The 15,450-nt window shown below is 33.7% G+C and overlaps 1 protein-coding gene across 1 annotated transcript in view; it reads right to left on the bottom strand.

The window, feature by feature from the left end:
- The window catches only part of LOC111721162 (phthiocerol/phenolphthiocerol synthesis polyketide synthase type I PpsD-like), a 31,744-nt gene that overhangs the window by 8,317 nt on the left and 7,977 nt on the right, over positions 1-15,450 (bottom strand). Inside the window, exons 2-6 of the mRNA XM_023505067.2 lie at positions 13,030-13,107; positions 6,212-6,365; positions 5,191-5,351; positions 2,847-3,050; positions 629-810 (exon numbers count right to left, since the gene is read on the bottom strand). Of these exons, the coding sequence (XP_023360835.1) occupies positions 629-810; positions 2,847-3,050; positions 5,191-5,351; positions 6,212-6,365; positions 13,030-13,084 (756 nt within the window). The 5' untranslated portion in view covers positions 13,085-13,107. The remainder of the gene's footprint in view (positions 1-628; positions 811-2,846; positions 3,051-5,190; positions 5,352-6,211; positions 6,366-13,029; positions 13,108-15,450) is intronic.

Here is a 15,450-nt window from a genome sequence, read left to right as displayed (position 1 = left end):
CCTATTGGTCTGCAAGCAAAGTCTAGAGGACACAAGTGAAGTATGTTGTTCAGATGAACCAAGTGGTTTTTGAAGTTTCAATACTGATATTCTTTGATTCTATAAGCGTAAGAATTAGAATTAATTGAAGTGAGTTCAAGTCCCTGCTCTAATACTTACAGAATAAGTTATTTTACTCTCTCTCATCTTAAGTGTTCTCATCTGTAAAATGGTATTATAATACTACTTTTTTTTTTTAACCTATCTATCCTGTAGCAGCGGTTATAAGAAAATCACTTTGTAAATTGAAATGTGTTTTTATAATGTTGAATAGCTTAATATTATGAGAAGAATAGATTTTGTTGTTGTTTAGTCATTTTTCAGTTACGTATGATTCTTTCTAACCCTATCTGGGTTTCTTTTTGGCAAAGATACTGGAGTACTTTTCCACTTACTTTTCCAGCTCATATTATAGGTAAGGAAACTGAGGCAAATAAGGTTAAGGGACTTGCTTAGGGTCACAGAGCCAGTAAGTGCCTGAAGCCAGATTTGAATTCAAGAAGATGACTCTAGCTGCCTAGCTGCCCCAAGAATGGACTATAGACGTATTCAATAATTTTTATTACAAAAATCTTCCCCCAAATCTTACCTTCTTTAGTTTCTTCAGTAAGACAATGCCACAGCCTTCACCTCTTCCATAACCATTTGCTTTCTTAGAAAAGGGTTTACTCATCCCATCTGGAGCTATCATCTTGGCTTTGCTCAGCATTACATTAACATGAGGATCTAAAATGTAACTCACCCCACCACAAAATGCTGCTTGACAGTCTCCTGAAATGGAAAAAAAAGAAAAAAAGAATTTTTGCCTAAAAGAAGCAAATTTAGATTTAAAAAAAGAATGCTTTTCTTTAAAAAAAATTTCTATTGCATAGATCTGGTGAATGTAAAAATTGCTTTTTCTAAAGGCTCAATAACGTGATTATATTTCCTTTCCCCTAAAATCTTCATCTTCTCTATTTCTGGCTCCATACTCCTCAACCCTCTTATAAAATATATGTTCAATGTTTAATGCTGTAGTCTTTGTCTTCTTAGCTATAAGAGACTCATGTTTCACTGAATTTTTGGAATCTAACAGAAAGAAGTGATTTTTACTGGCTGAGACTATTTTTATTCCTTTTGTTTGTTTTTATTCAGTAATTTCAGCCATGTCTGACTGCATCACCCCATTTGGGTTGGTTTGTTTGTTTTTTGGCAAAGATACTGAAGTGATTTGCCATTTCCTTTTCCAGTTAATTTTACAAATGAGTAGCTAAGGCAAACAGGGTTAAATGTCTGAGGTTGTATTTGAACTCATGATGAATGTTCTTGATCCCAGCTCTGGTGCTCTATCCATTACAACACCTAGATACCCATTTTTAAAAAAATAGATCAAATTAGATTTGGACTTTGGATATATGGATAAAATTTTGTGTTTATGATACCAGGAATCCCTCTTTTTAAGTGTTACTTAAATAGACTATTAATGCTAGAGAGGGAGTGTGACACTGGGGAATGGGGGGTATTACAAAAAAATCAAAATCATCCCAGTTCAGATCTTGCCCAGCACTCTGTTTATCTATGTAACCATTATGAAATCATCCCTTAACCTCACCTGGACTTTAGACATTTGGGACAATAATATCTGTAGTATCTGACAGTGCTGTGAATCTCAAAAGAAATAATGAATGTAAAGTGCTCTGTAAATTTTAAAGTATCACATAAATGTCAACTCTTATTATACAGGGTGTCCCCAAAATGTCAGGACAGTTTTCAGCTTTAATAGCTGGCTTACTGTGCTTGTCATAGTATAAAAGCAAAGTTCTTGGCAAATAGTAGATTCTTAATAAATGTTTGTTGATTGAATGATTAACTTAAGTTTCTAGTCCTATTCTTTGCCAATAATTATCTATATCAACTTGATCATGTCTAGTCACTTTTTTTTTTTTTTTTTGCTGAGGCAATTGGGGTTAAGTGACTTGCCCAGGGTCACACAGCCAGGACGTATTAAATGTCCTCCTGAATTCAGGGCTGGTGCTCTATCCACTATACCACCTAGCTGCCCCTAGTCATCTTTTAAAATGATCTTTGGGAGCCCTTTCAGTTGCTATAATTCTTGTTCCTAAATTCGATAATGGCTTTTTCATATGTTTCCACAAAAAAGAAAATTAAATATAAAGAACCTAGAAATGGGATTTTAGAAATCTAATACTGGTTCTGTTTGCTTTGAAGTGTTTGACTTTCTGAGTATGGATGATTGAACAAATCATGTGAGATTTCAAACAACAATAGATAACTTCAGTCACATTATTCTTGGAGGGAAGAAAAGTTTTCTCACTTTGATCATTGTAGTAACTAATCCTGATTCTTGAAGACTGATATTCCATTAGCATAAATGTGCTAGATCAAAACTCTTTAAACTGTAGGTCACAATCCCATATGGGGGTTGTATAAATGAATGTGGGAGTTGTGAAATTATGAATTATTATCATAAATGTTTAATTTGTGTACCTATTTTATATATTCATTATACTGAGGGTTGCGTAAAAATTTCTCAGGAAAAAAGGGATTGCAAGTAGAATAAGTTTAAGAAGCCTTGTAGTAGATTATAAGTGTGGGATGAAGCATGTTTTCAGACCAAGACAATGTTTTGTTTGTACTTATTTGTTCCAAAAGGAGCATTCTATTGGAGGTAGAGAGGAACTATTGGAAAGAGAAAATTATATTTTAAAATATATCAATACGTTTTTAAGAAGAAAATCTAGTAATTAGTAACAGCAATTTCCAGCAATACAGCATTATTTTATAAATTATTCAAGTTCAGAAAATACCTTGTTTAATTGAAAGAAGTGCGTAGTGCAATGCAACAAGAGATGCTGAACATGCTGTATCTAATACAATTGATGGTCCAGTTAGATTAAAGGCATATGAAATCCTGTTAGCAGCCAGGCTCATTGCAGATCCAGTGACATTATAATTGTTCATAGAGTTTGGGATTTTGGAGGTCATGCACTCATAGTCTCGATTCATAAGACCTATAAATAAAAAAATAAGTGAGAGAGATAAGAATATAAGAATATATAATAGATATAGAATATATAGTAAATAATGAATCTGAATTATCTTTCACTTCTGAATATGTGTCATTTGAATTTTTAGTGAATGTTTTCAGAAAATAAAGTCAGATCAATCTATTTAGGCACTCTTACTTCATGGAGTTACAGGTTTTCCAGTAAGGTTGGTAATAAAATTGACCTGCGTGAAATGAATCTCATTTTACCTTTTTTTGTTAATATGAAGTGGAAGCATGTGCACACAATGTGTAACTACACACACACACACACACACACACACACATACACACACATAACCAGCATTGTCTTTTCATAAAATGAGTTGACAACATTGTTAAGGAAGGTTGTTTGAAAGAAATCTGTAAGATTAAGTAAGATGAGATACTGGCTTTCTGAACTGCCCCTTTAGTTAAGTGTGCCTCTTGGATTTTTGTAAACATCTACTTAAATTCTGAGAGTCATTTAAAAATCTTATTTTTATTGATATCATTTGCTTTTATATAACTTTTGTTTCCAAATATTTCCCTCTCTCACCTCAACTGAGAGAACCTCCCTGGCAACAAAAACTAAAAAAAGAAAGAGGGAAAAAACAAGGACAGGCAAATCAACCAATAACTGAATGTGGGGGTTTATAGAGCTCTTGGGTAATAAGGACAATGTTTTGTGACCACTGTAGGATGTCACAATTCTTATCATTTTGATTTCAACTTCCATCATTCCACTGAAATTACACCACTGACCATGTAGTTCTGAAACCCAATGACTTTTTCTCAGGATTCGTTCTTTCTGGTTGTCCTATAGCTTTTGACCTTGTTGACAAATTATTGATACTTTATTTTTGGAGAAGCATCAGTTTTGGGAAAGTCTACTTTGTACAACATTCCACTCTCTCATTTTTCGTTTTATGTCTTTCCTATCTATGCAGTTAATCCCTTTTGGACTCCTTCATTGCCTCCTCACTTTCTCGACCTCTTTAATGGGTTCTGTCCTTGGTCTTTTTTTTCTTGTTTCTAGATGTACTTCTTCCCTTGGGCAGCCTCAATCCTTCCATAGCTTCCGCATTAATGTATTTAATCTACACTGTTGAATATTTTAATTATCTGTCTTTGTGACTTATCCTACTTGTAGGTTGCAAACTTGAAGATGAAAGAGGCAGTGTCTTTTTAAAATTTGATGTGGGGTATCCCAGAAATCTCAGTGCAGTTTAAAACTTTAATAGTTTTATTTAAATAAGCTTATGATTCCACTAAGACTTTTGGATCACTCTGTACTTTTCTCTGAAGTACAGTGCTCTGCATATAGTAGGCACAACGAATATTGATTGGATTGAATTGAATTGAACTTCCTAACTTTAGACATGTGATTTTTAAAAATTTGCTTCTTTTTTTCTTTCTGCAACATTAATAAGATCTATTGGAGATGGACACGATACCATAATTCACCAGTCAAGGTTACCATCTTCATGTGATTAGATTAAGCTAGTCAGTTCCTTAAGTTTACAGATAACATATTGCCTCTTTTATTTTATTTTGTAAATTCAAACTTTTATATTTTGAACTTTTTAGTGTAAGAAATATCTATCAATAAGAACACTTGATATTTTTAAACCAATCCATCAGTGTTTGGTTTTTCGTCAAAATGATTCATTTAAACTACAACATGGAAAAAAAAAATAAACTACAACATGGGATGTACACAAATGAAAGGAGAAGTTGAATTTAATAATTCATTAATAAAAATAATACTTATAGATTATGGCTACCACAAACTTTTGAAACAACTAGTTTCCTGTTCTAATGCATGCAAAATAACCTTACAAGATAAGGAAAAACATTATTGAGTTTACTGTGGTGTGGATGGAATGTCAGCCTTATGTTTCATGAACTACAAACCTATTCAGGAGTGGGGTAGATAAAAAGAGAGCCAAAAGGGACATTCTCTAACTTATAATTTTTGGTATATGTGATGTGTTTACTTGCCCTACAATCCAAACCTTATTGGGATTAACATTATAGCATCACAGTCACTGCTGGTTGTATTTTTAATTGGTTCCTGAATTGAAAGATCTCTGGTACAGATCATTCCATCTCTACCATCTCACCAATAAAAACCCCAGTCCTGGAGCCAGATACTTCATCATTAGGGATTCCAGCACTCTCTAGAGCTCTGTAAGCACATTCCAAGAGTACTTTTTGTTGGGGGTCCAAACGCTCAGCTTCCAAGTCACTGATTCCAAACAATTTGTTGTCAAATTCATTAAATCTATGAAGGAAAAGTGGGAAAAACAGTCTGAAACAGCTTCTAATGAGGCAATTACTTTAACAAAGGTATCTTTAATTTCAAACTAGAGTTAGAAACAAAACTTAGAGTCATAATAATTTCTTGCCATACTTCTCTTGAAGATACTAATGAAACTGAACATCTTAGCTCGAAGACTTCTCCCTGTATATGATCAGTTCCACTAAATTTCTCATTGGTTTAGGATTTTTAGAAATGTAAATAAGTAAATATATAAAGGATATATAGAGGTGATAGAAAGTGATTTCAGAGAGGAAGACCCTCTGCAGAAGGGATTTGAATTGAGTCTTGGAGGAAGTCAGAAAAACTAAGTCATGGCTATCATCATCAATATCAAATGTGCAAATGATTCAAGCAGTACCCAATCCCAAGAGTACTCCTTATTTGCACAAAAGAGATGTTATAAGTGGGAATGTAAATACCTTCCATTGAAAGATATCTTCAAATACTTCATTCTTTATTCTGTAAAGCTAGTGAGGCTCTCCTCATCACAACTTTTATCATACTTATTTAAATATAGGTCTTATTCCTTTCATAAATTGTAACTCCTTCAAGTTATTCATAGTGATACTTTCAATTTCTATATCTCTTATCTTAATTGTGATAAATAACTAGCTAGTGCTTAATAAATGTTCATTGAATTTTATTGAATGGGATTGGTTAGAAAAAGTAAAAAGAAGGAAAGGAAAATAAGAGGAAATCAAGAGAGGGGATAATTTATCTTGCCAGTGATTAAATTAGAAGTTTTAGTAGGATTTGAAGAATGAAATCTTGTTCTGAAAAATTAGAATATTTATTTACAGAAATTCTAGAAATGATCTTACCCTTCAGTAAGAGCAGCTTGTCTTGTCAAGCTTTTACCAACTTTGTTCTCATCTGGATCATACCATTCTTCAACATTAAACCTTTCAAGTGATATCTCCGAAGTACAGTTTTGGCCTTCTACAAGCACTTTCCAGAAATTATCAATTCCTTCTCCTGTTAAAAATAATACCATTTTGTAATGTTTGTTTTAACAATTAATTGTATTGCTTTCAACTAAATTCATTCTTGATTTCCTTCTAAACTCATTTCAACCAGCGTTTGGCTACATGAAACCTTGGGAGATTAAGAAATCTCCAAAACTGCTAGTGTCTTCCCCACCAAGCTTCCTTGTATATATTTTGGATATAATTATATATTACATTGTCTCCCTGTAAACTTTTTTTTTCCTTCTCCATAGAAGATAAGCTGCTTGAACACAGAGACAATTTCATTTTTGTTCTCATGTGTTTAGCCCAAAGCTTGACATAATAGGACTGAGAAAAATTTGGAACATAGGATTTTGCAAGGGTGAATGTTGAAAACTATCTTTGCTTGTATTTTGAATAATAAAAAGCTATTATTATTTTAAAAAATGCCAAGCAAGGAAAGAAAGAAGAACTTACCTACATGAAAAATACATTTATGGCTTCATATATAAAGTAAATGCAAGTGAAAAGTGGGGTTTATATTTTTGAAAATGTTCTAGTGCCCTACTTATAGTAGAATCTTACTTGAATCTAAAAGTATCATGTTTAGAGAGAGACTTTCATAATTTAAGTCTTCTTGACTGCTATAATTCTGCCTCCACAATATCTTACATGGATAACCACTTTTATGTTGATATTAGCATTACCTAATTTTATTATTTCTTATCTACCCTGGGTATGCCAGAGTAGAATGTTGGGTTTGAAGTCAAGAAGAACGATAACTGTGGATAAATCACTTATATTCTCTGGACCTTTTTCGTCATCTCTAAAGTGGAGAGAATAATGTATTTTCCCACTGTTCTATTCTAAAAGGTTTAAATGATTATTAGGCATTGGATTTTGATCTCCTATCCTCACCGAAACACTAGTTATATCAGAGCAGAAGCAACTGAATGAGGTTATCTCAGATATGTTATATAAAAAAGCATTCGGGCAGGAAAAACCAGTAAGTTTCTTAACATATCAAAAGTAGGTCAAGTGTTTGTGCCCCCTCCCCAGAAAATACATCTATGAGACAGGTTTTATGCCAGATTGGTAATCAGTGTTCTAGGATTTAGATTTGCTTTTAACCTAATATACATTAATGTAGCGCCTTCTCTTATTGCCCTGGGCAAGATGCTAAGATTAGAAAGATGGAAAAACAATATCTTACCTGCTCTAGATGTACACAGAAAAGGTAAATGCAAGGCAAAGTGTGATGGGGACAAAAAAGAGGCACATTCAACGATCATTTATTTGTTTATTTATAAAGCTTTTTATTTTCAAAACATATACATGGTTTTCAACATTCACCCTTGCAAACGCTTGTGTTCCAATTTTTTTCTCCCCCCCCTCCCTTCTCCCCTCCCCTAGACAAGTGATTCAATATATGTTAAGCATGTATAATTCTTCTATACATAATACCACAATTATTGTGCTGCACAAGAAAAATTGGATCAAAAAGGGGAAAAAATGAGAAAGAAAACAAAATGCAGGCAAACAACAAAAAAGTGAAAATACTATATTAACCACCATTTTATAAAGCACCTACTCTGTGCAGGGCATTGGGTTATGATCTGAAGACACACAAAAAATTATGAAAACAGTCCTTGCTCTCAAGAAACTGATATCCCACTAGAAGTGGAAAGCCAGGGAATACAAGCATATATAAACACAATTGAAGAGAGGAAGAACTATTATCATTGGGAGGAAGGGAGAAGCAGGAAAGGCTTTGCAGAGGTGAGGTTTAAGGAAAGTGAACATTCTGCAAAGTCCAGGTGAGGAGGAAGTACTTAACTCCCATTTGACATGTAGATGGAGATGTAGAGGACATAGTGTGTGATTTGATTAAAAAATTAGTAAGCACCTATCATGAGCAAGATACTGTGCTGGGACAAAAGGGATACAGAGATAAAAACAAAAGTCTCTGCCCTCAGGAAGCTTACTTTCAATTAAGGAAACTCAAATATACATGACTGAGTCCTGTCCAAAGGAAGTTGAAAAAAAGTATACTTAATGCCATGGCAGTAGGGAGGGGAGGGCACTAAGGAAGACTTTGATGAGAATATAACACCTGAGTTGAGCTCTGAAAGGAGGCAAGGATTCTGAGAGGTAGAAATGAGGAGGGATTGCATTTCAGTCTTGAATAACGGTTTGTGAGAATGCAAAGAAACAGGAGATTATAACTGGAATTTGGAAGATAGCTAGAAGTCCAATGCATCTAGAGTGTAGAGTTCCTAAAGAGGAGTAGAATGAGTTAGAATTGGAGAGGCAAAAATGTTTGTGGCAGCCCTCTTTGTAATGGCTAGAAATTGAAAAATGAATGGATGCCCCATCAATTGGAGAATGGTTGAGTAAATGGTGTTATATGAATGTTATGGAATATTATTGTTCTGTAAGAAATGACCAGCAGGATGAATACAGAGAGGATTGGCGAGACTTACATGAACTGATGCTAAGTGAAGTGAGCAGAACCAGGAGATCATTATATACCTCAACAACGATACTGTATGAGGATGTATTTTGATGGAATTGGATTTCTTCGACAAAGAGAAGATCTAACTCAGTTTCAATTGATCAATGATGGACAGAAGCAGCTACACCCAAAGAAAGAACACTGGGAAATGAATGTAAACTGCTTGCATTTTTGTTTTTCTTGCCAGGTTATTTTTACTTTCTGAATCCAATTCTCCCTGAGCAATAAGAGAACTGTTCGGTTCTGCACACACACATTGTATCTAGGATATACTGTAACCTCTTTAACATGTATAGGACTGCTTGCCATCTGGGGGAGGGGGTGAAGGGAGGGAGGGGAAAAATCGGAACAGAAGTGAGTGCAAGGGATAATGTTGTAAAAAAATTACCCTGGCATGGGTTCTGTCAATAAAAAGTTATTAAAAAAAAAAGAAGAAGAATTGGAGAGGCAAGTGGGATTATGGAGGGTTTTAAATGTCAGGACAAGGAGTTCATATTTTATCCTTTTGATAATGGAAGTCACTGAAAACTTTTGAACAGAACAGTGATTTGATTAGAACCTGAGGAAGATCATTCTGGCAAGGATTTGGCTAGCATGCCAATAGAAAATACGAAAAAGCTGCAGGAGAAAGGAGGTACTTGTCAAGAGACTTGAGATCAGGGTCTTTAAGGGTGGTTTGGTGGTGGTTCTGCTCTATGAGAACTTAGTCGTGGCCATTTTGAACTGGATTCTCATTTCTACATGTTGGCTGAGAGGGACCTCCCAGCCTGCTTTCTGAGTTTTCAACTAAAGACTTTCGCTATTGGAAGTGTGAGATAAACATGAAGAGGGAAATGTATTGTTTCAGCAACATCCTTTGTTCTACTCTCTGGCAGCTCAAAAAACTAAAACTGGACTCTAAAATAAAAGGTTTTAAAGCAATCCATTGTTTACTTTTAGGGTTTACAGGGTCTTGGAAATCCCTAAGCTGCCCACAGGAGATGGACAAAAAATTTATTTTTTGTATCACTTTATTATTTTTATGTATTGTTTACTGGTTTTAAAATTTTGATTCTTTGTTATGGAATATTATTGTTCTGTAAGAAATGACGAGCAGGATGATTTCAGAAAGGTCTGGAGAGACTTAGATGAACTGATGTTGAGTGAAGTGAGCAAGACCAGAAGATCATTATATACTTCAACAACAACATTATATGAGGATCAATTCTGATCCACATGGCCCTCTTCAACAATGAAATGAACCACATCAGTTCCATTTGTTCAATAATGAGGAGAACTAGCTATACCCAGCAAAAAAACTCTGGGAAATGAGTGTGGATCACAATATAGCATTTCTACTCTCTCTGTTTTTGTCTGCTTGCATTTTTGATTGCCTTCTTAGGTTATTTTTACGTTATGTCTAAGTTCGATTTTTATTTCATTTGTTTATTTATTTATTATTATAATAATTTTTTATTGACAGAACCCATGCCAGGTAATTTTTTACAACATTATCCCTTGCACTCACTTCTGTTCCGATTTTTCCTCTCTCTTCCTCCACCCCCTCCCCCAGATGGCAAGCAGACCTATACATGTTAAATATGTCACAGTAGATCCTAGGTACAATATATGTGTGCAGAACCCAACAGTTCTCTTGTTGCTCAGGGAGAATTGGATTCAGAAGAAAAAAATAACCCGGGAAGAAAAACAAAAATGCAAACAGTTTACATTCATTTCCCAGTGTTCTTTCTTTGGGTGTAGCTGCTTCTGTTCATCATTGATCAATTGAAACTGAGTTAGGTCTCTTTGTCAAAGAAATCCACTTCCATCAGAATACATCCTCATACAGTATTTTTGTTAAAGTATATAATGATCTCCTGGTTCTCCTCATTTCACTTAGCATCAGTTTATGTAAGTCTCACCAAGCCTCTCTGTGTTCATGCTGCTGGTCATTTCTTACAGAACAATAATATTCCATAACATTCATATACCACCATTTACCCAAGCATTCTCCAATTGATGGGCATCCACTCAGTTTGCAGTTTCTGGCCACTTACAAACAGGGCTGCCACAAACATTTTGGTCCCTTTTCCTTCTTTAGTATCTCTTTGGGATATAAGCCCAGTAGTAGCTAAGTTCGATTTTTCTTGTGCAACAAAATAACTTTATGGATATGTATCCATATATTGTATTTAACATATACCTTAACATTTAACATGTATGGGTCTACCTGCCATCCGGGGGTGGGGGGGAAGGAAGGAAAAAGTTGGAACAGAAAGTTTTGCAAGGGTCAGTGCTGAAAAATTACCCATGCATATATCTTGTCTGTTTTCAACCTACTTGGTTTAGGTATCAGTACCATGTCTGTGTCATAAAAGAAATTTGGTAGGACTCCTTCATTCCCTATCTTTTCAAATAACTTATATAGCATTGGGGCTAATTGTTCTTTGAATGTTTGGTAGAATTCACATGTAAATCCATCTGGTTCTGGGGATTTTTTCTTAGGGAGTTGATTAATAGGTTGTTCTATTTCTTTTTCTTTGGAATTGTGGTGGGCCATTGTGTAAATCAAATCTAAAATCTTTCAGAGTTGATTATCTTTACATATTGTTGTTATTGTAGAAATTGTTTTGTTTTGCATCAATTCATATAAGTCTTCCCAAATTTTTCTGAAATCATCCCTTTCATCATTTCTTATAGCACAATAGTATTTCATCACATTCACACAACATAACTAGTCAACCATTTTCCAAACTGATGAGCATTACCTCAATTTTCAATTCTTTGCCACTACAAATATAATTGTACCTATAAGTCATTTTTTTCCTTTTTCTTTGATCTTTTTGGAAGTATTGCTGGATCAAAGGACATGGACAATTTAATTAGCTTTGGGATTCTAGTTCAAAATTTGTCAAATTAAGGAGAATGACTTGGTTTGAGGGTATTCTAAATGGAAAAGGACAAAATGGAATAGAAAGAGTATCAGAATGAGAAGGAACCCGAAGAGGAAGAAAGATAGTAAGACAAGGCAATAAGATAAATTGATAGATCAAGTAGACAGGTTAATAAGACAAATGAAAAAAAGTATTTAAAATAAATATTTTCTAATTTTCCTAATGTTTTTTGTATATTTGAAACCAATCCATAATGGTAGGTTCTAAATGGGATTGGGGATTTTAATGTATTCTAGTTTTTAAAAATGAAATTAAAAATAAATTCCTCTTTATTTTATTTAAAAAGCTTATATTTGTGGGCAACAAGTAACAAGCTTTTATTAATCATCTTCTATGTGCAAAGAACAATGCTTTCCTTATGTTGATAGGTCCTTCATAGATATTTTTATCTGATATTTTAAATAACAAGTAGAACTTTAGATGATTTTTTTTTTGTCTTTGCATGGCAACACATATCTTTATTTTCACAGGTAAATTCAAAGCATAAGTATAAAATAGTCCCATTCCTTTTCTCTAAGCAAACATTAAAATGTATCTATATAAGTGTTCCAGTTATGTTACCATTATGTAGACCATTTCTAGAATTCCTCTTTTGGAATTGCTTACTAAGCCAACTGCAAAGCCAGAGGTAGAAAAAGATCTATCTCATTGTATCACACCATGTTTTAGATGCAAAATGATCTTATCTAGCTTGCTAACATGCCTTATTCTACTCGTTTGCTCTGATTGATTTTTGGCAGCTCCCAAAATACTATGTGTACTCCCAAAGAATAAAGATTTACCAGCATTAAGGATAGTCCAAAACAAAACAAAACAAAACAAAACAAAACAGGAGCCTAGATACTGAAGAGAATTATAAAAGGGAAAATTCCAAAATGTCTTGAGTAACAGTATTCCTGTTGCAAGACTTTCTGTGGTGACAGTTTGAGAAAAGATAAGATTCATTTGGATCTATAAGTTCTACTTGTTTTAAAAAGTCATCTTATTTAATAGTTACATTTTGTAGGTAGTCCATAGGCTCTCCTACTCAAGGGATGGCAAACTAGAGATAGGTTAAGCAGACAGATAAATCCTCAGATAGTTAAATTCTCAGAAATATCAAACTAAAACTTTTCTCACATCTTTAAAGTACATTGAAAAGTTAAACTTCTTTGTTAAATATTTTGTAAATGAAGCATAAAATGTTTGTACATCTTATAAGTCCCCCAAATCCTGTTGATTATCATTGTTACTACCACACTCACCTCCTGGGAAATTGCATCCTATTCCCACAATTGCGATTTCATTGTGGGTGTCCATAATTTCTCAAATTTGCCTTACAACTGCAAAACAAACAAACAAAAATAAATGTCATGGAAATCAAATGAAATCAACCATCTCAGATAAAATCAAATAAAATCTGAATTGTAAACATCTTTTACTTTTTAGTAAATTGTCAAAACACATCCCAGAAATTTTACTAATTGGAATTTACTCTGTAGCTATTTAGGAATCTGCCTGTAAAATTATATGAAAACATATTAATTTTAAAAATTGCAAGCACTTACAAGTGGTAACTTTACTTTTTTATTTGGGACTAGTAAAATGTTTATGCACTTGACATTAAATAGTTGACTTATTGAACCATCTGTGTACTACTTTGGGATAGACTAGTGAGAAAAAATATATGAGTACATTTTAGATACTCACATATTATTAATTCATAGAAGGATATATTTGCAAGTGGTAACTTGATAGATGATCATTTTCACTTTTTAAAACTAGAGGGTCATAGAATTTGGATCTGGAATACAGTTTTGAGATGATAATCTATTCCAGTGTTATCATTTTACAGATAAAAAAACTGAAACCCAGTGAGGTTAAGACTTACACAAAGAACCAAATAGTAAATAGAAATTTTGGGCAAAAAACCTTAGAGTTGGAGTGAAAGAGACATTCTGGTCCTAGAAACTAGAGAGCATTGTTGTTTGTCCTTTGTTCTCCAAGAGAACCATGACATCAAGGAGGTGACTTGCAAGTGGATTGGATTTAAGTTGGGGAGGGCTGTGTAAAGTCACCAGCCTCACCTTTTCCTCCAAAGTTATCAGAGGCCAGATGTAGATCAAGATGACTTCAGATAGCCCTTAAGTTGCCAAGTATTGTGATGTACTGAAACATAGCTATCACTGACATGTAATGGAGAGAGTACTGTATTAGAATACAAAAGGTTTGAATTCAAGCCCTGTCTCAACAAATAATGAACTATAAATGCCAGGGTTTCTTAATATGTAAAATAATAATATTTGGGATATATGTCTTCAGAATTGTTATGAGGGAAGATGATAGCAGCTCAGCTCAATACTCCCCCCAATTTTTTCCAAACAACTTTTAAGGTCAGAGAAAAGGCAGGGACACCTTTAAGCTCTTCCAAATTCCCTTCCAAACAACTTTAAATAATGCCTCAAAATAAATTCTGGAGCAGTAGAACTTACAACAGGATAGAGTGAAACAATTTTCCAGTTTAAGTCTTTATAAGGTTGGCAGGAAAGGTTTGTTGCCCCGGAGTGAATGAGGAGCACAGTCCAGCACACAGTTGGCCACAATTCAGTAGTCAAGCAGCAGGTCTTAAAGCAACTGAAAAGCCAATTCTGGCTATACTGTGATTTTGTACAGGTGCTTAATGGGATCAAGTGAGGTAACTTGTGTAAAATACTACTGTTATAATTAATGATAAGTAGAACTGGATTGGTGAAAGGAAAAGGCATAATCCTTCATTAGACATAAAACTGGAATAGGGATAAGGCAGACATTCTATCCCCTGTTGCTATCAGAATTAGGTAGGTACTGTTTGGTTCTCATTCTTATATCCCAAGTACAGTAATTTGTTTTTAGTAGGTATTTTCTTGCATGGTTAATATTGCCACTTTATGGCCCAAATAAACATTACAGATAAGATTTCAATTTAAATAGCTCTTTTTATATATTTTGTTAAAGAAAACTTAATTTTCAAAAGTCTTAATTATAGCATTTGGTTATGAAAGACTAGGTTGACAATTAAAAATTTGTTTAGTTGAACAAAAAACTCATTCTTAATGCCTGTTCTTTAATTAGTATATAGTGGGCTGCAAGTGTATACATCCCCTAAAATTTGAGGATAAGTTTTTTAAGAGGTCACTCTTTGAAATAGAGACTACCAATCTAAGGCAGATGATATTAGATGCTTATAGAATCAATCCACTTGAAGTGATGGTTTAAAAATAGTTATTGTTGATGAGAGTAGATGAAACTTTCTTTGGGAGATATATTAGTTGTAGTAATAATAATAATAATAATGATAACTAAGATCTATAGAAAGCCTTAAAGTTTGCAAACAAACATATTAAATGTTATCTTATTTGGTAGATGTAATTAAAGTCTAATCAAAGTTAGAATTTAGAGCTGGAAAAGACTTCAGAGATAATCTAGTTCATTATGTATATCCATTTGTATTGTAACATATCTTTCATATCAGTGTTGTCATAAGAGAAAGCTGTTGGCAATCTGGAAAGTTGAGAGGAAAAGTGAAGTTTAATGACTAACACTTCAGTTGCCCAACTTGAAAGAAATGCATTTCTTTTTTTTTTTTTGTCTTTTTTCCCAGTACATGTAAAGATGGTTTTCAACATTCATTTTTGTAAGTTTGTGTT

The sequence above is a fragment of the Sarcophilus harrisii genome, chromosome 5 (assembly GCF_902635505.1).
Source record: "Sarcophilus harrisii chromosome 5, mSarHar1.11, whole genome shotgun sequence".
Taxonomy (NCBI): Eukaryota; Metazoa; Chordata; class Mammalia; order Dasyuromorphia; family Dasyuridae; genus Sarcophilus; species Sarcophilus harrisii.
Note: the sequence above shows the minus strand (reverse complement) of the source record. Positions and strands in the feature narration are given on the sequence as shown.